Source organism: Papio anubis, chromosome 12 (assembly GCF_008728515.1).
Source record: "Papio anubis isolate 15944 chromosome 12, Panubis1.0, whole genome shotgun sequence".
NCBI lineage: Eukaryota > Metazoa > Chordata > Mammalia > Primates > Cercopithecidae > Papio > Papio anubis.
This window is the reverse complement of record NC_044987.1, coordinates 13,717,433-13,743,556: the sequence shown is the minus strand read 5'-3', so window position 1 is coordinate 13,743,556 and position 26,124 is coordinate 13,717,433. Positions and strand designations below refer to the sequence as shown.

Here is a 26,124-nt window from a genome sequence, read left to right as displayed (position 1 = left end):
AGCCTCCACCTTGTCTTTCATGTCCACAGCTCTAGAGTCTGAGTACCTGGTGTCATCCTAATTATTACGATCCTCATATGTTTCCTGCCAGCCAACCACTGGTTGGGGCCATTTCCAGCCAGACCTGAATCACTGTTGAAAACCTAATGAAAAGTGGTCCCTGAACGGCACGGGGGTTGGGAGGTAGAGAGGACAAGATTTTAGATCTTAGTGAGTTGGCAATGACCTGCATAGTAACTTGGAGCACAGAGTTCTGAATTAGATACTGTGGGCAGGGAAAGAGGAATGGGGTGAAGAGAGGACCTCATCCTCCCCTTACTATAAGATTCCCACGTTCCCTATTTCCCACCTGCTTATTATCCCTCTATCTCAAGGTGTGTGCAGTGATGCTCTGTGAGCCGACTGTATGCTGTTACATGGCAGACTGGTGTCCAGGCCACCATAGCAAAACACCGCAGACTGGGTGGCTTACACAGCAGAAATGTTACTCAGTGTTCTGGGGGCTAGGAGTCCAAGATCACAGTGTCAGGCAATTCGCTTCCTGATGAGGACCTTCTCCCTGGTTTGCAGATAGCCATCTTGTTCTATCCTCACGTGGCAGAGAGAAAAAGAGAGTGAGCTCTGCTGTCTCTCTCTTTTTTTTTTTTTTTTTTTTTTGGAGATGGAGTCTTGCCCTGTTGTCACCCAGGCTGGAGTGTAGTGGCACAATCTCAGCTCACTGCAACCTCTGCCTCCTGGTTTTCCTGCCTCAGTCTCCCGAGTAGCTGGGATTACAGGTGCCCAACACCACACCTGGCTGTTTTTTGTGTTTTTAGTAGAGATGGGGTTTCACCACGTTGGCCAGGATGGTCTCGAACTCCTGACCTCAGGTGATCCACCCGCCTCAGACTCCCAAAGCGCTGAGATTACAGGTGTGAGCCGCTGTGCCAGGCTTTTTTTTTTTTTTTTTTTTTTTGAGACAGAGTCTTACTCTGTTGCCCAGGCTGGAGTGCGGTGGTATGATCCTGTTGGCTCACTGCAACCTCCGCCTCCTGGATTCAAGTGGTTCTCGTGTCTCACCCTCCCCACTAGCAGGGATTACAGGCACACACTACCATGCCTGGATAATTTTTTTTGTATTTTTAGTAGAGATGGGATTTCACCATGTTGGCCAGGCTGGTGTTGAACTCCTGACATCAAGTGATCCGCCTGCCTCGGCTTCCCAAAGTTCTGGTACAGGCATGAGGCACTGGTGTCTGTTCTTATAAGGACACTGATCCTATCAGATCAAGGTCCCATCCTGATGACCTTATTTAACCTTAGTTTTGTCCTACAGACCCTATTTTTTAAGGTAGTAATATTGGGGGTTAGAACTTCAATATATGAATTTGGGGGGACCTGCTGAAGTCCATAGCACACTCTTGAATGTTTACTTTGCCAAAACGAAGTGGGAATAGATGGAACTGCTAGGCTCCAGCGCAGACCCTTTGGTGTGTGCTGCCTCCTGTGGTGCAGGTGTAATTGTGGCCTTTGTACACTGATGAGGCAGAGGCAGGCCCAGCGTGACTCTGAAACATGAACAACTACATCAAAACATTCCCAGTTCCCAGACCCGCAGCAGACATGCTCATTTTCCGAGAGATTATTTTACTACTTTATTTATCTTATTACAAGTGATTGTTAAATAGTTAGTAGGTTGTAGATGGAAACGTCGTAACAGTGAGCTCATTTGGCCCAGAGGGAAGGAGAGCTGCCTCCACAGTCTAAACACCGTGTCACTGGGGTGGAGGGAGGACAGGGAGAAGGGAGGAGGGGAAGTTCCCTGAGAGAGTTTTCAGAGGTCCAGGGGCAAGCCTGTTGCTATTGGTGTTTTAGGGTTCCTTTACAGTCTGTAAAAGGAGGCTTCCTTTACAGTCCCTAGAAGGCTCATGCACGCTCCCTAGCGCACCCCCTGCTTAGCAGCAAATCCTTGAGTTTTTTTTTATAAGAAGGAAGACAAGCTGTGGCCAGGGTGCAGGGTCTGCAGTCAGACTGACCTGGGCTCATCTCCCTCCTCTGTCATGCTTCAAACCTGTGAGAACGGGCAGATCATGACCTCTCTGACCTCCAACTCCTCGTGTCCAAGTGAAGATAAAACATCCGCCTCACGGAATTGTTACAGAGATTAAGTGAGATAGTGTCCACTAAGTGGTTATGCTGACATTGTAGCTTAATGTAAAGCTCGTGTGTCATGGATCCAGTGTCTGTCCAACTCATGCTGGATGGCACTGCCAGTTCCTGACACTTTAGATGTCTCTTTTCCTTGTTCTACAGCTTGGCTGATTTTTTCCTATTTTTTATATATGTATATGTTTTGAGGCAGAGTTTTGCTCTTGCTGCCTAGGCTGGAGTGCAGTGGCACAATCTCGGCTCACTGCAACCTCCAGCTCCCGGGTTCAAGAGAGTCTCCTGCCTCAGCCTCCCGAGTAGCTGGGATTACAGACGCCCGCTACCATGCCTGCCTTTTTTTTTTTTTTTTTTTTTTTTTGCATTTTTAGTAGAGACGGGGTTTCCTCCATGTTGGTCAGGCTGGTCTCGAACTCCCAACCTTATTCGTCTGCCTCAGTCTCCCAAAGTGCTGGGATTACAGGTGTGAGCCACCATGCCCAGCCCCTATGTATTTTTAATAGCAAAACATTTTTTTCCCACATCAACTCTTATGTGCAACCCCACCCCCTAAAACGGATGCAGGTGGAATTGTGATGGTTGGAGCTGGTATGGGGCTGGAGATCCCAGGCAGCCTCCCCTCCACTTCTTGGTGGAACCCAGGGGCCTGCCAGGGAGCACCATTTGAGAAGCATTCCTCTAGGCTGCCCTGCTTCCTTTCTAGTTCCAAGGTTGTCATTCTTTTATGCCACGGTGTGACTGTCTCGGTTTCTACTCTCTCAGTAGCCACCTCAGTGTGGTCATGCTTCCCTGAGGTGGGGGTGTGGGGGTGATTTAAATGTTCCCAGGCTCTTCAGTCACATTTATGGTGCTGTGGTCACTTCTACAGGTGACTGATCACCCAGGTGTGCGTGGACTTTGCTAGTTAATTCCCAGAAGTCCACTTGATTGCCTCGGACTTGGGTGAACCTCTGTAGCCCCATGCATGGCCAACATGAGTAAATGACATTTAACTTTTATTATTCAATGAAGTTATGCATGTAAATAAATCCACAAATCAAGGAAAAAATGTTTTGCAATATTCTGTGTCCTGATGTTGGGTTTGTGGGATGGATTATAGTGAGTACGGAGCAATGCACAGAAAGGACATCATAGAACCTGGATCTCTGTGTCCACCAGACATTCAAGGGCCACGTGTCAGTGAAATTTATTTGGCTTGATTCCCTGTGTTGCTTCTCTGAGTTCTCAACCTCTGAAAGATAAGGTTGATATTTCTGTTATTTCTATTAATATAATGGCTTTATTGAGATATAACTTGCATACCACATAATTCCTTAAAATGTATAATTCAGTGGTTTTTTCATATATTCACAGAGTAGTGCAACCATTATCACAATTTTAGGAACATTTCATCACCCCCAAAAAGAATACCACATGCATTAGCAGACACTCCCCATTTCTCCTAACCCTAGGCAACCACAAATCTTTCTGCCTCTGTGGATTCAGCTCTTCTGGACATTTCATATTCATGGAACTGTCCAATATGTATTTTGTGTGTGTGTGTGGCTTTTTTTACTTAGCCTAATGGTTTGTTTGTTTTTTGAGATGGAGTCTCGCTCTGTGACGCAGGCCGGAGTGAGGTGACACTATCTCAGCTCACTGCAACCTCCACTTCCTGGGTTCAAGTGATTCTCCTACCTCAGCCTCCCGAGTAGCTGGGATTACAGACATCATGCCACCACACCCGGCTAATTTTTGTATTTTTAGTAGAGACAGAGTTTCACCATATTGGCCAGGCTGGTCTCGAACTCCTGACCTCAAGTGATCTGCCCACCTCAGCCTTCCAAAGTGTTGGGATTACAGGCATGAGCCACTGTGTCCAGCCACACTTAGCATAGTGTTTTAAAGGTTCATTCATATTGTAGCATATATCAGTACCTGCTATTTTTTATCGTTGAATAATACTCCATTGTATGGGTAAACCACATTTTATTTATCCATCAATTTATGGACATTTGGGTTTCTTTTTGGCAATTATGAATAATGCTGCTTATATTTGTGTACAAGTTTTTGTGTGATCTTCATTTTTGTAACATCTCCATCAAGAGAATTAAGAATCTCTGTAGCTAGATTTATTGAGTGCCTACTGCATGCAAGATACTGTGTTGAGCCCATGCCATATCCTGTAATCTTCACAATAGCCCAAGGCTCTCTCCACTTCCTTAAAAGTGAGGCAACTGAGGTCCCAGAGCTGTGGAGGGCTGGAGCTGGGATTGGACGCCAGTTGTCTGTGATACCATAACACTTATCCTTAACACTGCTCCCAGAAGTTGGGCAACTGTTGGTATCCACACTGAGTAAGTCACACTGATTAAATCTGTGTGCTGTGCCACTTCCATACATTATCTTAGTGAATCCTCACACCAACCGTGTGAGGTTGTCCTACTCTTTCTAATGTTCAGTGAGGAAAGAGGTTCAGAGAAACTAAGTAGCTCACGTTGGCAGCATGGCCCATTGGTGTCAGAGCCTGGGGAGCCAGCATTCAGCAGTGTCTGGCAGCTGCTCCTTGAAACCACAGCCCTCCCTCACAGACCTGGCATCCTTTAACCCTCTCTCACCTCAGGGAGAGTTTCTCATATGTTCCGAATACTATTTCAAAGGACAGCCACTACCTGCCTCGCTTTGTACAATGCCTGCTTACCTGTGTGCATGGAAACAGGTATCCAAGTATCAGGATGCCTGGACCTGGGGACCTCGTGCAGACAGGACCCCTAGTGGCCTGCTGTGGTATTACAGGGTTCCTGAGGCATGCATCCACGTTAGAATTCACTGCTGTATACCTGGCTGCAAACCGAGACCCTTCAGCTTGGACAGAATTTGCTCTGGGGGACGGTTCTGAGCATGGCAGGATGGAGAGAGACTTGGGGCGCTGCCTGGAAGAGGAAGGTGGCAGCAGGGGGAGGCTGGAGAAGGAGGAGGGTGACAGTAACGGTGGAGTACCAATTGTCTCCATGTGGTTGCCTGCCCACAGCTGCTATCTTGGACGACCCCATGGAGTGCAGCAGAGGGGAGCGGCTCTCCATCACCCTGGCCAAGAACCGCATCAACCGCGCTCCTGAGAGGCTGGGCAAGGCCAAGGTCGAAGTGGACATCTTTGAGCTTCTCAGAGACAGCGAGTACGAGACTGCAGAAACCAGTACGTAGACTGGGCAGGGCTGCCTCTTCCCTTGCTGGCAGGGGATGGATGAGCGGTGGTATGAGCCGCACCCATCAGTCACCAGGCCTCTGAGATACCTGATATCAATATTTCCAGCGGAAGGAGAGGGACTTGAACCAGGAGGTCCTGTGAAGCTCTCAGCCTGGATTAGATTCCCAGGTTTTGTTGCGAATCACAGGTAGAGTAGAATTAAGACAGGATACCCATTCATTCATTCATTCATTGCTTCATATATTGATTGATTCATCTTCTGGACATTTTGTCCACATGTCCCTGAGTGAAATGTCGTGTGCGATAAGAGAGATGGCCAGCCTGAGGGTATCTTAGCCACTACACATCTGACTGCTTACCTTGCTTTCTTATGCTAAGGGCGGTGTTGTGGGAGAAACTGGGACTTGGGATGGAATTTGACCACTCACTCTCTGGGTAAGTCACTTATCCTATCCTATCCAAACCTCAGTTTCTTCATCTTTAAAAGAGGAATACTAGGCTCTATTTTGCAAGTCTTGTAGGTTGTTGTGAGGTTTGTTTTTTTTTTTTGAGACAGAGTCTTGCTCTGTTGCCCAGGCTGGAGTGCAGTGGTGTGATCTCAGCTCACTGCAGCTGCCTCCTGTGTTCAAGTGATTCTCGTGCCTCAGCCTCCCTAGTAGCTGGGATTACAGGGGTGTGCCACTATGCCCAGATAATTTTTGTATTTTTAGGAGAGATGGGGTTTCGCCATGTTGGCCAGGTTGGTCTTGAACTCCTGACCCCAAGTGATCCCCCTACCTCAGCCTCCCAAAGTGCTGAGATGACAGGCGTGAGCCACTGTGCCCAGCCTATTGTGAGATTTAAATTATTTTAAATATAGGAAAATCTGTGAATTGCGGTGTTTTACAGGTGTACATAGTAGGTCACTCAAGTCACATATATGGAGCCCCTACTATGTGCTGGGTACTGCTTTTAATTCTCACCTAAGAGTTAAGTGTTATCCCCTCCACTTTAGAAAAGAAACTGAAGTTCGAAACCATTGAATCATTTGCCAGACCACAGAGCTAGTCAATGGCTAAGCTGGTCCCGGACCCTGTGTGTCCAGCGCACAGTCCACGACACCTCCCTGCAATCCTCCGGCCTGCTGTTCGTATTACCTTGACAACTTTACAAGACTAAGCCCAAGTTAGTGGGCTGGTGGCTTGTGGCTAAGCTAGAAATGGAGCAGCTCCAGTTCAGAGGGCAGGAGAAGAGCCCCTCAAATCAGAGATAATAGTATCTATTCCCTAAAACTTTGAAGAGTCCCCATCTCCTCCCTTTCTAACTTATTTCAACCTTTGACCACCCTCGGTGGCAAAAATAAGTAAACAAAACAAAAGAACAACTTGCTCAAATACATCTGTTCTTCCATCTGAGGGTCCAGCAAAGCTCCAGCCTGGGCTGTTAGGGTTGCAGGAAAATCAGTACATCCACACCGGCCCAAGCATCACATGTGGGGTATTGTGAGATCCAGAAAACGTAAGACGTGAGGCAGGCGGTGGCTCTGGAGACTCCCTAGCCTTTCTCCCTCTCACAGCTTCCTTCATGCTTCTGTGCTGTTAGATCCAGGCTCTTCCCTCTCTCTTAGTTTGGGTTCCCTGGTTTATTCATCATGTACTTGTCCATAATGACTACCCAGACCTGATGTACTCTCTGTTTATTCATTCAGAAACTTTTATTGAGCATTGACTCTATCTCAGGCATAATTCAGGATATCAGGCATTGGGAACAAAGCAGGAAATAAGATAGATGTGCTCCTGCCCTCAGGTGGTTTTCAGTCTCTCTTTAGGGCACACATCAATGGCAGCTTCCCCCAGTGCCTCTTAGTGTGCGTCCCCAAGGTCTGGCTCTGATTGGACCAGCTCGACTTGCAGTGGGGCCAGTCTCACAAGTTGCACGTGTTGGCCAGGCTGCCTAATAACTACCTTTGGAGAGAGTGTCTACTCCTGGTCCCTCCTGGTCCTATGACTGAGGGAGGGCCATACCATATAGAACAGGGCCATTGAGGCCAACAGGATCTATAGACACAGATTCCTCCCCAAGAAGGCATGAAGGAACAAGGGCCAGAATAGTCGCTCATTTATTCATTCAGTCAATAAGTGTTTAGTGAGTGCCTATTATATTTTATTCTAGGCCATGAGGATTCAGCAGGGAACAGACAAGAATCCTAGTTGTCATGGAGGTTAATTTCCAGTATAATGGAAGGGAGATTCAAATTTCCCAGTATCTTGCAAATGAAATCAGAAATGCCAGCAACAACTCCTTGTGAACCCCCAGTCCAGTCCACAGTGTTTCCTTGTCCAGGGGGCCAGGTCTCAGACAAGGGTCCAGATTTCTAAATAGTTCAGTAGTCCATACTTTGAAAAGCCAGCCCCTCTCTTCTTTGGTTCTTTGGAGTTTCTCTGGCAGAAATGAGGGAGCCAAGATTTGCCCATGATGGATGGCATCATTAGCAGATGTAAATTTCCTCTTTAGTGACCCGTGCAGCCTGACTTAGTAAAGTCAATATATCTAAACTATTGAGCCAGATCAATCAGGGAAATAAAGGAAACGGATATCTTTATTCCACCTTATAGAACTTTGGGCATCTTTTTAATGGGCTTCTTTTAGGCACCAGGTATTTTCTTAGCAAGTGGCCCTCAGTTCAGTTTTTACATCTCAGTGTGTTTGAGGTGTGATTAGCATTTGTTAGGAAAGGGAACTTCTGGAACTTTCCACTCCAAAGGCTTTTCACCTGAAGCCAGAGTGCTCCTCCGCAGTGGGTTTTAAACACTACCCAGGTAAGGTTCATTGAAAGGCTCCAGCCCAATTCTTTCCCTCCCAAAGTAAGGGGGCAGGTGGGTTGGAGCTTAAGCACCTCCCACCTGTTGGCTATTGCAGGGTGGGGCAGTGATTGTGTTTGGGGAAGGAAGGGAGGAGGGAGACAGGATCTCTGGGTGGAGGAGAGCCCACAGCACTGTGATCCTTACTTTGGCGAGGCTGTGTGGTATACAAATTCAGAGCATGGATTTTAGAACCAGACTGACAAGCATTAAATCCTGGGTCTCCCATGTATTAGCTGTGTGACGTAGACAGGCTGTTAAACCATTTTGTGCCTCTGTTTCCTCATTCATAAATGGGAGCGATGGTAGCATTGCCTCATAGGGTCACGGGGAGCACTCCCCGCAACAGTGTAGGTGAAATGCTCGGCACCGCACATAGCAGGCCTTCAGGAAGTGGCAGCTGTGGCTTTTGTTGTTGGCTTTATTCTCTCACCCCACATTTGAACAGGCTTCCTCCCAACTTATTGCCAGCCTCCCCCTCTCTCTTCTGTTTCAAAGTTCAGCCCTACTTATGTGGCAGCACTGTCTCCAGGGCTGTTCTCGAGCGGCCTGCCTAATGTCAGCATCCATCGTCATTGGATATTCCCCTTCCCTTTCTAGCTTTGTGGGCTTGATGCATCTGATAGCTCTGAACCTTTGAAAGTTGTGCTGAGCCTCCTCAAGCCAGCTGCTGCCCAATGCCAAAGACCATGGTTTGCCCTGGGCTAGTGGCCCAGGGCTAATTCGCATTGTTAATTTAAAAAAAGGCAAGTGGCTCTGGGGCCCTGGACAATTGCCCTAACCCTACACCTGTCACCCTGTGGCCAGGAACTCTGCTTCAGGGGGATGAAAGAGACCCTAGTGATGATGTCTTTGACTGTGGAAAGCAGAGGCTCTGATTGAAGTTGGGGCTGTAGCACTCCAACAGGGCACAGCTGTGCCTTACTTTGAGTAATGGGGATTTCAGAAAGCTCCGTCCACATCACACTTAATGAATCCTATTCAGGGTGGGAGAGTCAGTTGAGGGAAGCAATGGTTATTTCAAGAATCAAAGATTATGAAGTGTATAGAAGCTAACAATGCTGGAAGCCAGAGGTCAGCCCCCTCGTCTGATGGTTGAAAGCGAGGCTCCGAGATGGAAAGTATCACACGGGGCATTAATTAATAGCCAGCCTGGAAACTGGAAAGATATGAGGAGGAAATCACCCCCTGTTCTCTTGGGTTCAAATAGACAGATTTTCATATAATGGGTTTATTTAAAGTGAGGGTCACTTGTAAAGCTTTCTCCAGCCTGCATCTGACATCCCCCACCTCTGCCCTTCCACCATTATAGCCCCAGGCTCTTCATGTTTGACTTTCTAACTCCTTCTACACAGCCCACAGATCTAAAATAACAGGGATGGACAAGACCTATTAGGTCAGCTCCTGTCCCACCTGGCCCTTCCTTTTTTTCCACCCGTGTCTTATCTGAGCCTCAGCCTTTCTTCTGCAGGGAGCTACCACAAGCGTCGCCCTCCTCCGTTCCTACAGATCAGCGTTTCTCCTGCAGCTCATGTATTTAAGCACCACCCTTTACCATTCAAACAACCCGAGGCTCCGTCCCTGCTGCTGCCTGAACCAGGTTGAGGTTTAATTTCCTGCAGACCCAGAAGCAGGGGCTTCCCTGTCAACCCCTCACCTGTGCCTCAGCCTCAGTTTGTCTCTGTGAGGCCAAGCATGCTATCAGCTGTCCACAGTTTCCCCTTGAAACTAGAGGCGCCCTGGTTATCCAGGCCTCTCGTGGCTCCAGTGCCCGGAGGGAGCACGGTGCATAGTGTTCCGGCTGCACGTGGCTGCACCTCCTGCACAGGCTTCTGAACTTCTCTCAGGCTCCACGAGCATGACCTCTGGCGATTCAGAGCTGCCTCTAAGAAGTGAGGGCTAGCATCCCTCCTTCAGTTCAACAGAATCAATTGAAGTTAGCTTAAGGAAAAAAAAGTAAGAAGCCAGAAGAGAAAGGCATGCAAATAGTGATGAGTCATTCAGCATACATTCCTTACTCCCCTTCTCGGAGCTACCCACATCATGGGCATGATGTGGGCTCAGTCATGCATTGAATAGCTGTACTTAGAAATCATCTGGTCCAACCCCTTCATTTTACAGATGGGGAAACTGAGGTTCAATATCTTCTCCAGGAAGAAGTTCAGATGCACACATCTGCAAAATGACACCGTTTTAGGTGGCTCTCCAGAGAACGTGCCAATGAGTGGCTCAGACAGGGGAGCAGGAGGTCAGAACTAGGAGGTAGGCAGAGCAGGCTATGGGGTCAGATGAGGCCCCTGGCCATATCTTAGAATGTGGATCGATGAAGAGAGAGAAGAAGGCATTAGGTAGATGGCATAATAGCATGAGCAAAGGCTTAAGGCAGGAAAAAAAAGGGATACATTGGGATGCAGTGACAGACAGTATGGCTGAAACAGAGTGTACGTGGGGGCAGAGGAGAGAGCCTGGCTTCAGTGTAGAGGAAGTTCTGGAGTTGGATGCACCAGGATTCTAATCCTGGCTCTACCAGCATCCTGAGCTTCTCTCCTATGCCCAACAGTCCTCTTCTGTAAAGTGGGAATAAGAAGAGTTCTCACTTCATGAGGTTGTTGTGAAGATTAAATGAGATGGTGCTTAGAAGACTTAGAGCAGTGCCTGGCATAGTGTGTACTCTCCATAAATGTTACCTAGTAGTAGTGGAATTAGTATAGTGACTCCTCCCTCTCAGGGTTGCTGTAGGAATTCAGGTGGCATGTGTGCCTGGCACTTGGAAAGCCCCAGTAAATGGTATTGCTGCCTACACGGTGTCTTGGGACCAGGTGAAGGCTTTGCGTGATACGCTGTTGGTGAGGAGAAGTGATGGCTTGGACACCAGGGGGCCCGTCATGGGGCGTGGCACTCCCTTCCTCACACATTTCTTCCTCGGCTCCAGGGCCAGCAAGGCCAATCCATTTAGTCCGCTCTCTACTCCCAGAGAGTTCAGAATGGAATGCATTCCTGACAGCTTTAGCACAAGAGAGGAGATGGTTCTTCGGAAGTGATAGAGGCAATTGTTTGCCTTGCCCTGGGATGCCAGGGCTTTACATGTACTCTGTGCAGTATGAACAGGTTCAGAGGGAGACTGTACCGTCTGCTCCACTCAGGCTGCAGCATTGGGAAGTGCTTCCACATGAAGGACTCCCAGCCTCTCTCCAGTGCACAGCTCTGTGGGCCCTGCGGGGCCAGGGTTGTTTACCACCTGGGACCAGAGAGCACTGAGCAGCTGCTTACTGTCAGGCAGGAAGATCTGGCCCCTGGGTCCATCCAGGAAGCTGCTCCTTCCCTGGAGGGGGCTACAGTCAGTGGCACTTACCATTAACCCCTCTGAACCATCTGCGACACAGCCGCACCCTCCCCTCCCTGAGCTGCTCTCTGTCCAGAGGAGGGACCCTGTGAACACACAGGAAAGGAGGAAATTCCACTACACCCCTCAGGCCACCATCCCCGTCCAGCCTGGGCTTCTAAGGAGTCTCCAGTCCATGCCAGTGCTAGCATTTTGAGAAGAAGAAGTCCCTCCATGGGGCCACCATACCCCATCGTGGCCTTTTATTCCAGCAGCTGAGCCTTCCAACTCCTCCGCTGCCTGAGAGGAAGAGGTAAATGCATCTCCTTCCCTTCCTGTGCCTCCTGCAAACTGCTCACACGGCCGAAGCTTGCAGAATCAGCGTACAGGGGTTCCAGAGCTGAGGCCCTTTATAAATGATTTCCATTTCTACTGAGCAGGGCGCCCTTCATAGGGAACAAAAGACCAATTCCCAGATCCCAGGAAATCCCTGGGCCGTAGCCGCTGGTAAGACCATAATTCAGTTCCACTGGACTCATTTGGGATCATTTCAGTTCAGTTGAGCAAACATCTATTGAACAATTTCTTTTTGCCAGGGCTGAATAGACACGACGCTAGTTCTCAAGGCCGTTTATGATCCACTGAGGGAGATGGACACATTGACAAATGTGTATGAGGAGCTCAGAATGGCAGGCACAGGCCCACAAACCCTTGAGGCCTGAGGTGTGTAGAATCCGGATTGAGACATGGGGAAGGTTGAGGGGCTGGGCATGGTGGCTCATGCCTGTAAATCCCATCACTTTGGGAGGCTGAAGTGGGAGGATTGCTTGAGGCCAGGAGTTTAAGACCAGCCTGGGCAATGTAGTGGGACCCCATCTCTACAAAAAATAAAAGATTAGCCAAGAATGGTGGCATGCACCTGTAGTCCCAGCTACTCGGGAGGCTGAGGCAGGAGGATTGCTTGAGCCCAGAGGTTCAAGGCTGCAGTGAGCTGTGATTGCTCCACTGCACTCCAGGCTGGGTGACAAAGTGAGACACTGTCTCAAAAAAACAAACAAACAAACACACAAAAACAAAAGAACGGTTGTGTGGTGCATGTGCCATATATAAAGTTGAATCTCCAGTAATCCCATACTCAAACACATGCATGCTTACATTCAAATACTCACACATTGTAAATAGCTTTATATCTGTCTGTTGAGATCAGATTTTGCCAACAACTGAGTTTGATGAAAAACGTCAAGTTTCAGAGCCTTTTGGACTTTGGAATTGGGAATAAGGAATTGTGGCCTTCTCTGAGAATTTATTTTCAGGAGGAACTTTCCTCTGTTGGGACCCAGTGTCACCAGGGTGCTTGGGACAGAAGCTGGCCAGGAATTCAGAGAGTAAGGAAGCTGCACTGTCTCCTAAAGGCAGCTGACTCAGAGCCACAGTGTGCTGTCAATATAGGGAGGGAGAGAGGCCTTCTGGCCCAGGAGCAAGATCTGAGCTGGATGCTGAAGTATGAGTAGGAGTTTGCTAGGCAGAAGGGCGAGAGAAGGCCTAGACCATGGTAGTCTAGAGATGCTAATGAATCCTTTCTCAGATAAATGTTTTTAAATGAATAAAAACATTTTTATTAATAAAAAAGGACAGAAAATAAACAACAGAAATCCAATAAAATGGATAGGATGACTGTGAAAACCAGCTATATGGAAATGCAGTTATATTTTAATAGTGGTATACTAATATATGTGCTTCTTCATTAATGTATTAAATAGCCAAGCCCAGCATCGAGTCTAACTACTACCATAATTTTGAAGTAATAATGAATATAACTGGTATTTCAAGATATCCTTAGCCCTGAAGTGTGATATGAAAACTTTGGTGATTTCTGTGGGAAACAAAGTCACAGGTGCTATTAACATACTGTGGTTTATTGCCTACGTTCAAAATGGAAAGAAATGCTACATTTCACTTAGGGGTTAGAGAAAAGAATGATGCAATTCCCCCCGCAAGTGTTTACAGACCCCTGACTTCTACTCACAGACCCCAGGCTACAGGTTAAGAACCCCTGGTCTAGAGATAACCATTCGGGAACAGGATCAGGCAGGAAAATATGTACAGAGTATGTTCTAAGTGAGCTGGCATGCAGCGGGAGATGGCACGGTGGGAGAAGAGGCTACAAAGATAGGACTTAAGGAGACCAGAGTCACTAGAATTTTACTTGCTCGTCAGAAGAATGCTTTTATTATAGCGTTGTATTTTTTATAATATGTTATAAAAAGGAATATGTGCTCATTATAGAAAGTAGTGAAATGAAAAAAGGGAAGAAAATAACTCAGTGTTCCAATGGCCAAGGCAATCTACAAACATCCCAGTTAATTGCCACTTGCTGGGGATGGCTGTGTGGTGCAGTGGTGAAGGGGCTGGTCTTTGGGGAAATGGGTGGAGCTGTTGAATCTCGACTCTGCTCTTTAATTTCTCTGTCTTGTTTTTGTACTTGTAGAATGAGAATGACAGTAATAGTACCTATTTCATCAGGTCGTTTTGGGAATTAAATAAGTCAGTTCTGTAAGAGTGCTTCGAATGGGCCATAATTAACACTCAGTAAATGTTGTCTTTAATAACATCTTCTCATAATCATTCCTCAATGTATAAGTATTCTCTGTATTTGCTTAGTTGTAGCCTTTGTATAGATATACATATAATTTTATATCCTGCTTCTGTCTCTTAGTATTATTACATAAATATTTTTAATACTATTATAAGCTGTTCATAAGTATTTTAAATGCCTAAATAATATTCCATTTGGGCATACCACCCACATGTTATATAGCTGTTCCCTTATGATTATACATTTAGTTTATTTCCCGTTTTCCATGGAAGGTGTTGAGGGGGCCTCAGTGTGGTTCAGCAACTGTTTATTGGCCACATAACTCTGAGTCAGGTCTTGTTCCAAGTATGGAGGACACAGACATAAATAAGACAGGTTCTCTGCCTTGGGGGAGCACTCCCATCTATGTTTTAGGACCATAATTTGCCCCACCATTTAAAGAATGGATTGGAAATGAAGAATCCTGGAGACAGAGATCCCTTAGAAGGGCAGGTTATAAAGAGGGGTTGACCTGGAACCATGGCAGTAGACGTAGGAAGGAAGGGCTGGCAGAGAGTGAGCAGGTCAGATGGTCGGAACCTGGTCCCTGGCTGGTAAAGGAGGTGGACAGCTTTAGTGAGGGAAGGCAAGAAAGAGGCCAGGATGACTGTGGCTTTGAGCTTGAGGAGCTAAGAGGAGTAAAGTAGAGTGGATAAGAGCACTGGCTTTGGTGCTAGGTTGATCCCCGAGTTCAAGCCCAGTCTGACCTTATATTACCTGTGTGATCTTAAACAAGTTACTTAAACTTTGTAGGCCTCAGTTTCCCCAGCTGTAAAGTGGAGATAAAAATGAATTTTCCTCATAGAAGTATGGAGATCCAATCAGACTGTGAAAAATATGTAACAAATCTGATACGGTGGGGATAATAAGAAAAGGGTCATGTAGTGTGTCAGGTACCGTTCTAAGTGTTAAGTATGAATTCACTTTAATTCTCACAGCAACCTTATGAGAGAGATGCTGTTAGTATCTTGTAGGTGAGAAAACAGGCCCAGAGGTTTGGTAATTTGCTCAGGGTCTCACAGCTAGTAAGTGACAGAGACCCAAACCCAGACAGCCATGCATCAGACTCCAAGCTCTTACAGAACTGAGTGCGAGATGCCAGAGGGAAGGCCCTGTGGCAACATCCAGCAGGTGGTTGGAACTTGACTTTGTGACCCAGCACATAGATGAGAGTGCAGGGTCATCTGGGCAGAGACAAGGGTGGAGGACGTAGGCAATGGTAAAATGGCCCAGGAAGAGTGAGTCATGGGTAAATCCCAAATTTGGTGGGTGGGAGAAGGAAGAGGAGTCAGCACTGAGAGAAAGACTGACTAGAGAACTGGAGGAAAATCCAGATTGGATGGTGTTAGGAAATTCTAAAGAACAATGCAGTCAGAACAACAAGTGCTACAGAAAGAGAACAGGATGAGAAGGGATAACAGGTCATGATGACCTTGGAGAAAGTGGATTCAGCAGATGAGGTGGGCAGGGGGACCTCCACTGTAAGAGGCTGAGAAGAGCTGGGTGTAGGAGTGGCTGGCTGCAGGGGGCAGTGGAGACAAAGTAAGTGGCTATGAGAGAGGAACATGAACCCTGGATGTGGGTCAGGAGACTTGAATCCAGATGCCAGCTCTGGCCTTGATTAGGTGTGTGACCAGAGCGGAGGCACTTCACATCTGTAGGGTGCTGTGTCCTTACCAGTAAAATCAGGAGATAAGACCCCACTCCCACAAGGCAGTTGTAGGGATCTGATGGGATGATGAACTTAAAGCACCTAGCAGGCTGTAAGAGTTAAGTTGGCTGAGGTCACATGAGATAACCCCCATGGAAATAGCTTGGACTTTGAAGAGGCTCTTCAGAGATGAAGCCTGATCATCACTCCCTCGGCCAGATACTTAGTACTGATGAGTCTTCCAGTCAGCTGAGATTTTGGGACGTTGTGGGATGCCTGCCCAAGCCCTAAGCTAAGAGAAGACTCCGAGATCTATAGTTCATATGGTAAATTGCAATGCTGGGATTTGAACCCTGGTATTCTGCCTCAGGTGATCACCTGGCTGTGTTGGACCCTAACCCAGGAGAAAGCATCCACATGGCAGGTGTGGGTTTGCAGCTGGTTCAATAAGAAACCTTGTATTAGTCCCTTAACCTCAATTGCTAGCCCAGGGAAATTGCTCTGCCTGACTCCTAATACGAGTAGGAAGAAAATACATATGGAGTTAAGCCTTGAGTTTTGCAGACAAGGATGCAGTGGGAACCTCAACTGCATTTTCTGCGGGGCGGCCCCTTGGCTCTGATACCCTAGTGTGTGCACTGAGAATTCTCTCCTGTCCTCTCTCCCTGTGTTTCCCTCTCTCCCGTCCTCCCTTTCTCAGTCTCTAGCATTTTAAAATCTTAGATTCTCTCCCCCTCTGCTGATTACACATCCCATTCCTTCACACATTCACTCAGCAAATCTGAGCTGGGCTTCCTACTTTCTAGAAGATACTGTGCCGGACACTGAAGAGGTGAGAAGTGGGGATTAGGAGTAAATGTGGCTCAGTTCCTGTTTTTAAGAGGTTTGAAATCTAGTGAGAGGAGAGTTCTAAACAACAAACCAAAATAGATACAGTGTCTTAGACTAGAGGCATGAACCCCAGGCCTTGGGAGCCGAAGGCAGTGTTAATTCCATCTAAAGGAGCCCAGTGGCTGGGTGCGGTGGCTCATGCCTGTAATCCCAGCACTTTGAGAGGCCAAGGCAGGTGGATCACTCGAGGTCAGGAGTTCAAGACCAGCCTGGCCAACACAGTGAAATCCTGTCGCTACTAAAAATACAAAAATTAGCCAGACGTGGTGGTGGGTGCCTGTCATCCCAGTTAGTCCTGAGGCAGGAGAATCGCTTGAACCTGGGAGGCGAAGGTTGCAGTGAGCCGAGATTGCACCACTGCACTCCAGCCTGGGTGACAGAGTGCAACTCCATCTCAATAAATAAATACATAAATAAATAAGCCCAGGAAGGTCTAAGGAGAAGGTGGTGTTGGAGCTGATCCCAGACAGGTGAGCAAGCGTTCAGTGCAGGAGGGAAAGGCCAGATCCCAGCCATGCTGGTCTGTCAGGACGGGACCTGCTCTGCCTGGGGGAGGGAATGTGCCAGGCTGTGGGACGAAGTGAACGGTGGGGGCATTGACAGATGAGACTCCTTTCTGCCTCTCGCTCTCTCCCTGCCTCCCATCTTCTTTCCTCTTTTCTTGCCTCTGCTCCCTTTGACTTTAGCTGCACCTGCTCTCTTCCTGTCTGTGTCATCCTCGCCCTCCTTCGTACCTCCGCCTGCCTGCCTTCCTCCTCCTATACTCTCTTTATATTTGGGGGGACTAATGCAGCAGCTGTGCTGGGGCTCCCCCTACCCCCCTGCAGGCCAGGCCGGGCCGCGGGTTGGAATCTGCAGGTTTGCTCCATTAGCCTCTGTCCTTCAGTGACAATCCAGACAATTTATACACCCTGTTGGCTGTGGCCGTATGTTGTCATAACCTGGGTCATTTCCTCATTTAATGCCGTCCATAAACTCCAATAAAACTGTCCTGGAGCCCAGTCGTCCGGGGGAGAAGGAGAGACTCTGGGTTTGGAAGGGTTGGCGCAGGGACCTGGGGGGCGGATGGGTAGAAGGTGAGGGGGCAGCGGGTGAAGAGGAGAGGACTGGGCCGTGGCCCAAGCCTGACCTAATGAGTGCCTTGCTTCTTTCCCTGTCCCTGCCGCCGGCTGCAGTGTGTCAGATCCTCCCCAAGGGGGTGGTCGCTGTCCTCGGGCCATCGTCCAGCCCAGCCTCCAGCTCCATCATCAGCAACATCTGTGGAGAGAAGGAGGTGAGTGGTGAGGCAGGGCTGGGGAATATCCGTGCACTGGAGCCTGTGCCCCGGGTCCAAAGATACGGTTGATTCTTAAGGGCTGGAAGAGCCTGTCAAGGCTGGGTTGGTATCATTAGTAACAACAACATAAATACAAATACAGAAGCAGTGGGCTTGCCCTGCTCCGGGATGTTTGCGTGGAGGGGTCTGGGAGGAGGTGTTTGACAGCAGGAGTTTGAAGCAGAGCTCCTCCGTGTCTTAGGGTTCCATGGCGGTGCCCCCAGCGGCCTCTTGGTGGTGGTGGGTAGAGGGAGAGGCTGGAGAGGGTGGTGGGTATGGCAGGCCAAGCGGGCAGACGTCTGAGCGTCCACTCTCGTGTCCACGTGAGCAGCTCCTGTTCATCTGTGTACATATCGGGATTCCGGGGAGGGAAGCCTTCGAGGAAGGCTTTGCTACATTTTATTGCTAAAATAAAGTTTGAAAGCCTCTGTCATATAAGTTATCTAGAAAAGAGATTTTATCTTGCATTCTTCCTCATTCACCAATTCCAGTGTTTGCTTCTTCAGGCAGCACATTCTTCCTCAGATGTGACTCGAACTGGAGGCTCTCCAGTTTCAGAGTGTTGAGTCCATTTTCTCTAGTTCTGTTTCCATGGGAGAAAAAAATGGTAGGGGACAAGTTTCAGAGTGACTGCCCCCCTCCCTATTCTGTTAGCTCTCCTCCTCCTTTTTCCCCAGAGAAGACAAACTCAGAAATTCAGAGATTCTGTCTAGTGCTGGCATCTTTCCTGGTCTTTCCTGGATCCATCACTCCTTCCCCTTCAGATATATCCTCAGGAGACAGTGAGAAAGTGGCCCCTTAGCCCCTGTCTGCCCCAAGGGCCCTCCCGCCAGGTCCTTAGGGAGCAGATGGAGCTTGGTGATCAGGCATGAGGTCAGGGCCTGGGTGGGGTCAGGGGCAGGGACATGAGAGGAAGGCTCAGTCTTGCTTCTGCCCTAGAGGCCTGGAGACTCAGCCTTCCAGAAGCTCTAGTCTCAGGAGGACCCAGTTCTTAGAAATAGGAGAAGCACTTGCTGCAGGAGGGACTGGGTGCCTCCTCAGTGAGCCGCCCCTGCCAGGGCAGGAGCAACAGACAGGGCTCTGCCCACCCCACACCTGCTAGGAAGAGCCTACCCCTCTGATACCACCACTATCTCTTACGATCCAGGGCTCAGTGAGTCCCTGAGGCTTTGGGCGGAAGAATATTTATCTTCCTGATTTTTTTTTTTTTTTTTTTTGAGACGGAGTCTCGCTGTGCTCCCAGGCTGGAGTGCAGTGGCGTGATCTCGGCTCACTGCAAGCTCCGCCTCCCGGGTTCACGCCATTCTCCCGCCTCAGCCTCCCAAGTAGCTGAGACTACAGGCGCCTGCCACCACACCCGGCTAGTTTTTTGTATTTTTTTTTAGTAGAGACGGGGTTTCACCATGTTAGCCAGGATAGTCTCGATCTCCTGACCTCGTGATCCACCCGCCTCGGCCTCCCAAAGTGCTGGGATTACAGGCTTGAGCCACCGCGCCCGGCCTATCTTCCTGATTTTATGAGCCCACTCTCAGAATAGTGTGCACATTTAAGTGCTGCAATCCTAATCCTGGCTGCATTGGTCCTGCTCCTCCAGTAGCTGGGCCTCTCTCTGTAGACTGTGCCCCTGAACCTTCTTACGTGGGCTGGGGCTGACAACTCCCCATCCTCCTCCCCCTCACATATCCTCAAAGACAACTCAGGCCAGCCCAGGCCACAAAGGAGCTCTGTTCTGCTAGGTCCCTCCCAGCCTCTCCCAGCCCTTGGCCCAGGAAGTTAGACCTCATGTGTAATTTACATCTTTCTTGCCACACTCTGAGAAACAGCTTAAATCTATGGCAAGTCGTTATTCTAGCAGTGGCTCTGATCTTCACCAAGGGGGGCTGCCAAGACTTCAGCTCCCCATCTTTTCTCTTCTGCATCCTCTTTTTCTTTCCTCCTCTCTCCCTCCTCCCGCCCCGACACGGTCTTTGCTGTGCATCACAATCCTCCCCCAAGCCCCGCTCCAATATGGCCTTCTTTTGGAGTTCAGTGGCTATGTGATCTCAGCCAATATATCCTTTAACCCTGTGTGGCATTTCAGGCCAGAAGCCAAGCCCCTGATCTGCAGCCAACTCCTCTGCCCCTGTGCCAGACCAGCCAGCCAGACTGCACTGCACTGCCCTGGGAGCGGCCAGACGCTTACCCGCCTTTGTCTGCTTATGTTTCTTCTAGAGCAACCTTTCCTCTCTGCTCAGATTATGCATTTATTTTAATGTTTTATGAGACTGAACTGCCTTACGCGGATTCTCCCCAGCTCCAGGGAAAAGCAATGGAGTTCTCACCCAGGAGTCCATTCCTTTAAGTGCTGCTGACATCTCTGCAGCCCTTGTGGCTGGCTGCCTTCTGCCTTGCTGCTTCTCTCTCCGTTCTGCTCACCTCTTCTTGTCCCACACACACCTCCGTGATGGCTTCCTGGGATACATTTGCAGTTGCACATTGAGTATAGATCGATCTTTGTCCTAGAGAGGGAACCACAGGACCAGGATTGGGCTGGGCCATCCCTCCCTGGACCCAGTAGAGCCCAGCGGGCTTCAAGGAGACTGTGCTGGGGGCTCCCCATCAGGTCCCCTTCCTCAGCCCTCACTCCCTGTGCACACAACTCCAAGAGCTTTGTGGGAGCTCCTGTGTTTGGGGAGGAAGGAGAAAGGGCCTTGCCCAAGCACTTATTATTCGTTAGATATTGAGCTATTATACACCCTACACACAGGTGCACATTTTATCCTCCCAGAGCTCTAAGAAGCACCTGTGGTTATCTCCATTTTAATGACGTTTAGACAAGTTAAGTGGTTTGCCTGAAAATCACATAGCAGAACCTGGATGCAAACCCAAGTCTGTAGACTCCAAAACCCATTTGTTTTGACCTTCCTGAGTCCTTCCCATCCATCTCTAGGATCTGGTGGATTCATGGTATCTCTAAGGGCTCCACAGTACTAGGGGGTGCTAATGGGTTGTGCTCTATTGGGTTAGCTGCTAATGGAATGTGGTAGGCTAGAGGGTTACGCAGGGACGACCTTGGTCAGAGGTGCTCAAACATTCAAACCAGCCAGCCAGGCTACCCTGCCTGCCCCTGCCCGGCCTTCCCCTCTATCTTGCCCATTTGTGACCTTTTCCTTTCAAGGTCTGTTTGTTATTCACTTTAGACAGAGTGGATGGGATACAAAATACAAGCAGGAGGAAAGATCCCTTACGACACAGATCAATTTCACTCTTTAGAATTGCCTTTCATAACTCACCAGACTCTCCCCAAGTCTGCGGTTTTCAGTTTCTGCTGGAAAATATTGGTTGCCCTCTCCCTATGGTTCAAAGGCTAATCCTAGTTGAATTCAGAAATTTTCTCCCTGGTTTCTGCTAAATCTTTATCCTCCTCCCACCTCAGTCTCAGAGGAGCTCTGGTCTCCAGCTGACTTCTCCCAGAAATTTAAAAGGATAAAGTAGGAGAATCCTACAGAGACCATCCCAACATCTTCCCAGACTCTTGGCAGGATAAGTTCTGGGCTGGAGTAGGCAGAGACAATTCGTCCGTCATTTCTGAATAATCCATTCTGGAAGCCAATCTACTCACCACCAGGAAGTTCTTCCTGCTGTCTACTATCGATCTTCCTTGCTTTAACATCTGTACACACTGATACTCAGCTTCAGCTCTGTCAGCTCTGAACACCAGGGGTGAGGGTGAAAGAATAAAATCAAGGTGGATGGCAGATGATTACACTGTAACTTTCCTATTACCTACCAAATAGCCTAAGCTGCCAATAAAGCAGCCATCACAACCTCTTAAGATCATTTCCTGGGAAAAGAGAGGCAGAAGGCAGGACGGTGGGTCCTGGAAATGTCAGTAATAGATGCAGAGGGAAGCTGACACTGTCCTAATGAAGCCAAACCAGGTATTTATTTACCTGGCTGTGTTCAGAGGTTCTCTAGATGGTTTCTCAGCCTGCAGGGCTTCCTTCCTCCACGTGCGCCCGTGTGAGTCTGTGCAGGAGCCCATCCCCGCCCTACTTCCTCTCCCTGGGTGTTCTCCACTGAAGTTTGTTGGGAGCTGGTTACTCTACACCTGTTGGCTGGGCTGGGCTAATGGGACTCTTCTCTTAGTCCCAGGGTAGCCATTTTTCTCTTTTTGCCATTCTGCTCTGATGTATTAACTACAAATAAAATATTCTAAGGATTATGCTTTCAAGAGCCAACTGTCTGTCTGCCCAGTGGCAGGCAGTTCCTCTGAGAATAAAGATCTATTCTTTTGCCTTCTCAGGACCACAGACCCCAGGTTGCAGACCCACGGTACATTCATCTGGGTCTCTGGACAAATAGTTTTCTGTCCCGGGGCTGCTTCTTTGAAGCGTCATCAGGGATGTCATCTCTCGTCTTCCTCCCACGGAGTGGGTGCCCTGGGAGCTCCTTCTCCCGTTGGTGTCTGCTGAAGGTGTTACATAAAATAACCCACCCTCTGCAGCCTCAGCTCACTCATCCCTCTTTCTTTCTTTTCACCCACCTGGATCCTCCCTGCTGTCCGTTTTTGCTCCTCTCGCCAGGTCCCTCACTTCAAAGTGGCCCCAGAGGAGTTCATCAAGTTCCAGTTCCAGAGATTCACAACCCTGAACCTCCACCCCAGCAACACCGACATCAGCGTGGCTGTAGCCGGGATCCTGAACTTCTTCAACTGCACCACCGCCTGCCTCATCTGTGCCAAAGCAGAATGTAAGTTTCCCCAGGCTAGCTCCACCCCAGACAGTCCAGTCTTGTTGATTTTGGCCTGATTCCCTGTGCCCCTGGCTGGAGACCCTCCAGGAACGGGAGGTTTCCTTCAGATCCACAGGGCTGTTAACCAGTGGGTTTGGACGTTCCTATCCTTGTGTGTGTGTGTGTGTGTGTGTGTGTGTGTCTGTGTGTGTGTGTGTAAGAGAAAAAGAGAAAAGGAGTGAGTGAGAGAGAGAAAGAGAGAGAGAGAGAGAGAGAGAGAGAGGAGAGATGGGGAGGGAGTCCATCCAGGAGTACTATTTGCCAGGACTCCCTGGGCATGAGTGGAACAGAGGGGAACTAGGTTACAAGGAGACTGGCCAACCGCCAAGCCTTTTTGCATCTGCAAACTCAATTCCCACATTCTCAGCTTCATTGTTAAGGAGATACAAAAAGAGAGAGAGGGAACATATAAAATTGGATGCATTTGTACTTGATGGGCTGAAGAGCTTCTTCCCCTGGAGAGCAGGTTTTGCTGATGGAACAAGGTCCAAGGTCAATTCCTGATAAAGCATTTTTTAGCAAATGCAGGTTTTGGAAATGTGTTTTCTATGACTCTCAGACAATTTGTGACATAAATTTAGTGTTTATGAGATTTAGCTAATTTAAGCCAGCACCTTCCAGCAAATCTGTGCATCTGTGTGCTCCCAGCGGCAGCTGTGCACCCACATGTGGTCAAACAGGTGCTGGCCACTGGCTACTGCTGGAGCCCAGTGCCTGAGCCCCAGGCATCTGTGTCCTATGCAGCTCACCTGTCCAGGGCTTACCCTGAGGGTCTTTATGGGTTACACTGCAGAGTGATTCCATCTTTATTAGGGTTCCTTTCTATGGCTTCTCAGAACTGCTCTGCCTTCTCAAGTCCTTCCTGCATCCTGGAATCCCCACAGTCTCCAAATACAAAAGCCACCACTCTGTTAAGAGTCAGAACCACCTACTTTCCCAGATCTCTGTGCCTGGCATTTGCTTTAATTCATTTATCCAATACAGATTTATTGAATATTTACTCTGTGCTACCCAAGAAATCAAGGAACGGAGTTCCAACTCTGCTGTGACCACCCAGGGGATTTGGAGGTGTTGGATCTCCCCATTTCAAAGTTGAGGAAGTTGAGACTCTAGGAGGTGAAATGACTTGCCCAAGGCCACACAACTGAAGCATCAGGGCCCAAACTCAAATACAGGCCTCCTTACTTCAAGTCGAAAGCTCTTTCCAGAGCCCTGAAGTGGATGCAGAGAAAATAGGGCCCTTGCCACTGATCTGAGAAGGCCCAGAGTGGTTTATGCTAAGTGTCAGATGTGCAATGTGGCCAGTCGAGAAGGAGAAGGTCCCTGAGTGCAGGGTGCTAGATAGGCTTTGGGATGTGGGCAGGGCTTCAACTGGATCTCAAAGGATAAAAAAGATTTAGAAAAGGAGGGAAAGGAGATAGGGCATGCCAGATGAGGAGCAAGAGAGGGAGGCAGGAATCCTGATGCTGTACCTAGGGGGAGTAGGTTGGAGCCTAGAGTCCGTGCTGGATAAAGATGGAAAGAGAGGCTGGAGAAGGGAGCAGAGATCCTTGTAGCAGGTGAGGAATGCAGACTTGGTCCTGTGTCATCTGCAAGCCCTTGAAGGTCACTCTCCGAGGAGCGTCTTCTGCAGAGAGGCTGTTCTCATCATGGGTGTGCCCTTGTGGAACAACTGGTTTTGGGTCCATGAAAAGGGCAAAGGAGTTGGGAACTGGAATGAGACCCAAGGGGCTGGGGACCCTCAGACTTGGAGAAAGAAGGTTGATCCCAAAGCCTTGTTCAACAGGCAGGCCCTGAGTGGCACCAGCAAGTTGGGTGCATTCAAGAGCGCTCCAGTCCATCACTCAGGCAGTCAACAGGCATCTTCGAGCATCTCCTGGGTGCTGGGCACCCTTACGCTCTATGTACAACATGAGAGAGCAACACGCAGTCTCTCTTCTCAAAAATGAAGCAGACTTGATGGAAAACTAAGCAGGATCAATGGTCATGAAGCAATTAACACAGTAAAATGGGCGCAGTGGCTCACACCTGTAATCCCAGCACTTTGGGAGGCCAAGGTGGGAAGATCACTTGACGTCAGGAGTTCAAGACCAGTCTGGCCAATATGGTGAAACCCCGTCTCTACTGAAAATACAAAAACTAGATGAGCGTGGTGGTACACGCCTGTAATCCCAGCTACTCGGGAGGCTGAGACACGAGAATCACTTGAACCCTGGAGGCGGAGGTTGCAGTGAGCCGAGATCATGCCACTGCAATCCAACCTGGGCAACAGGAGTGAAACCCTGTCTCAAAGAAAAAAAAAAAACAACAAACAAACAAAGAAAGAAAGACAGTAAAATGGTAATTGAGGTACACTGGAGTTCTCCAGCAGGGCTTTCATGAAGGGGGTTTGGCAAGAGATCAGTGAACATAGATTCTAACCCCCTCAGCTAGAGAAGAAGAAAGGGAGGCCCGGAAGGTAGCTTGGTTTGACTAGAGTCTCATAATTGGTAAGTGGTAGAGCTTTGATTTGAATCCAGAGTCTCTGGATCACAGTCCAGTGCACCATCGTCATTACACCTGTATTTTTCAAATGGGTTTCCTCTGGATCTATGTTGACCAGTGCAGCAGCTGCAAGCCACATATGGCTATTTAAGTGTACGTATGAACTCATTAAAATGAAATAAAATTAGAAATCCAGTTCCTCAGTCTGTCTCGTTACATTTCAAGTGGTCAGTAGCTGCGTGGCTGGTGGCTGCTGTGTTGGACAGCACAAGTGTGGAACATTTCCATCACCGCAGAAAGTTCTACAGGACAGCTCTGCTTTGATGATAAGTGTTTTGTGGACCAGGAGTTTTATGGCAAAAAAATAATGTTTGGATAACCCTTCATTCTATTTCCTCCTAGTGGAGGAAGTTGACGATACACATTAGCATGGACACGCTCAGATGTCTTGTGGCCAAAACAGGTATTTGCTTCATTTTCTTTGAAATAAGTTTGACCATGAGCAGAAAAAGAATGCTGATCTTTCAACCTGAAGGATGTTCCCACTTCAAGCAACACAGTAGGAAGCTCTGCATTCCACTCGGTGGTTCTCCTCCTGTGGCGCCCTTGGACCTTCGAATGGTGTAACAGGCTCAGGGGTTCTCCCCTAGAACTGACTGCCACGAGACCATTTTGGCAGGACTGAACTGGTGTACCCTGTGTACACAGCGGGGTTATTAAGAGACCGAGGGCACCCGCAATTGTCTCCAGGCAAAGATTGTCCTGCAGTCTTCCTCAATGCTGGTACAATATCTCACCAACCTGACAGGAAGTTCTTTTTGTATCTAGTCACAATCTGGCTTGCTTTTAAGCTGAAACTTGTTTCCTCTGCTTCAACTCTT

The 26,124-nt window shown here is 48.5% G+C and overlaps 1 protein-coding gene across 2 annotated transcripts in view; it reads left to right on the top strand.

Moving 5' to 3' along the window:
* Positions 1-26,124, top strand: part of GRIK4 (glutamate ionotropic receptor kainate type subunit 4) — a 355,193-nt gene that overhangs the window by 163,174 nt on the left and 165,895 nt on the right. Inside the window, exons 3-5 of one of the 2 annotated variants that reach the window (XM_031652867.1) lie at positions 5,156-5,320; positions 17,847-17,944; positions 22,552-22,717. In XM_031652867.1, the coding sequence (XP_031508727.1) occupies positions 5,156-5,320; positions 17,847-17,944; positions 22,552-22,717 (429 nt within the window). Of the gene's footprint in view, positions 1-4,133; positions 5,321-17,846; positions 17,945-22,551; positions 22,718-26,124 lie in introns of those variants that run through there. The other variant, XM_031652866.1, reaches the window with a different exon arrangement.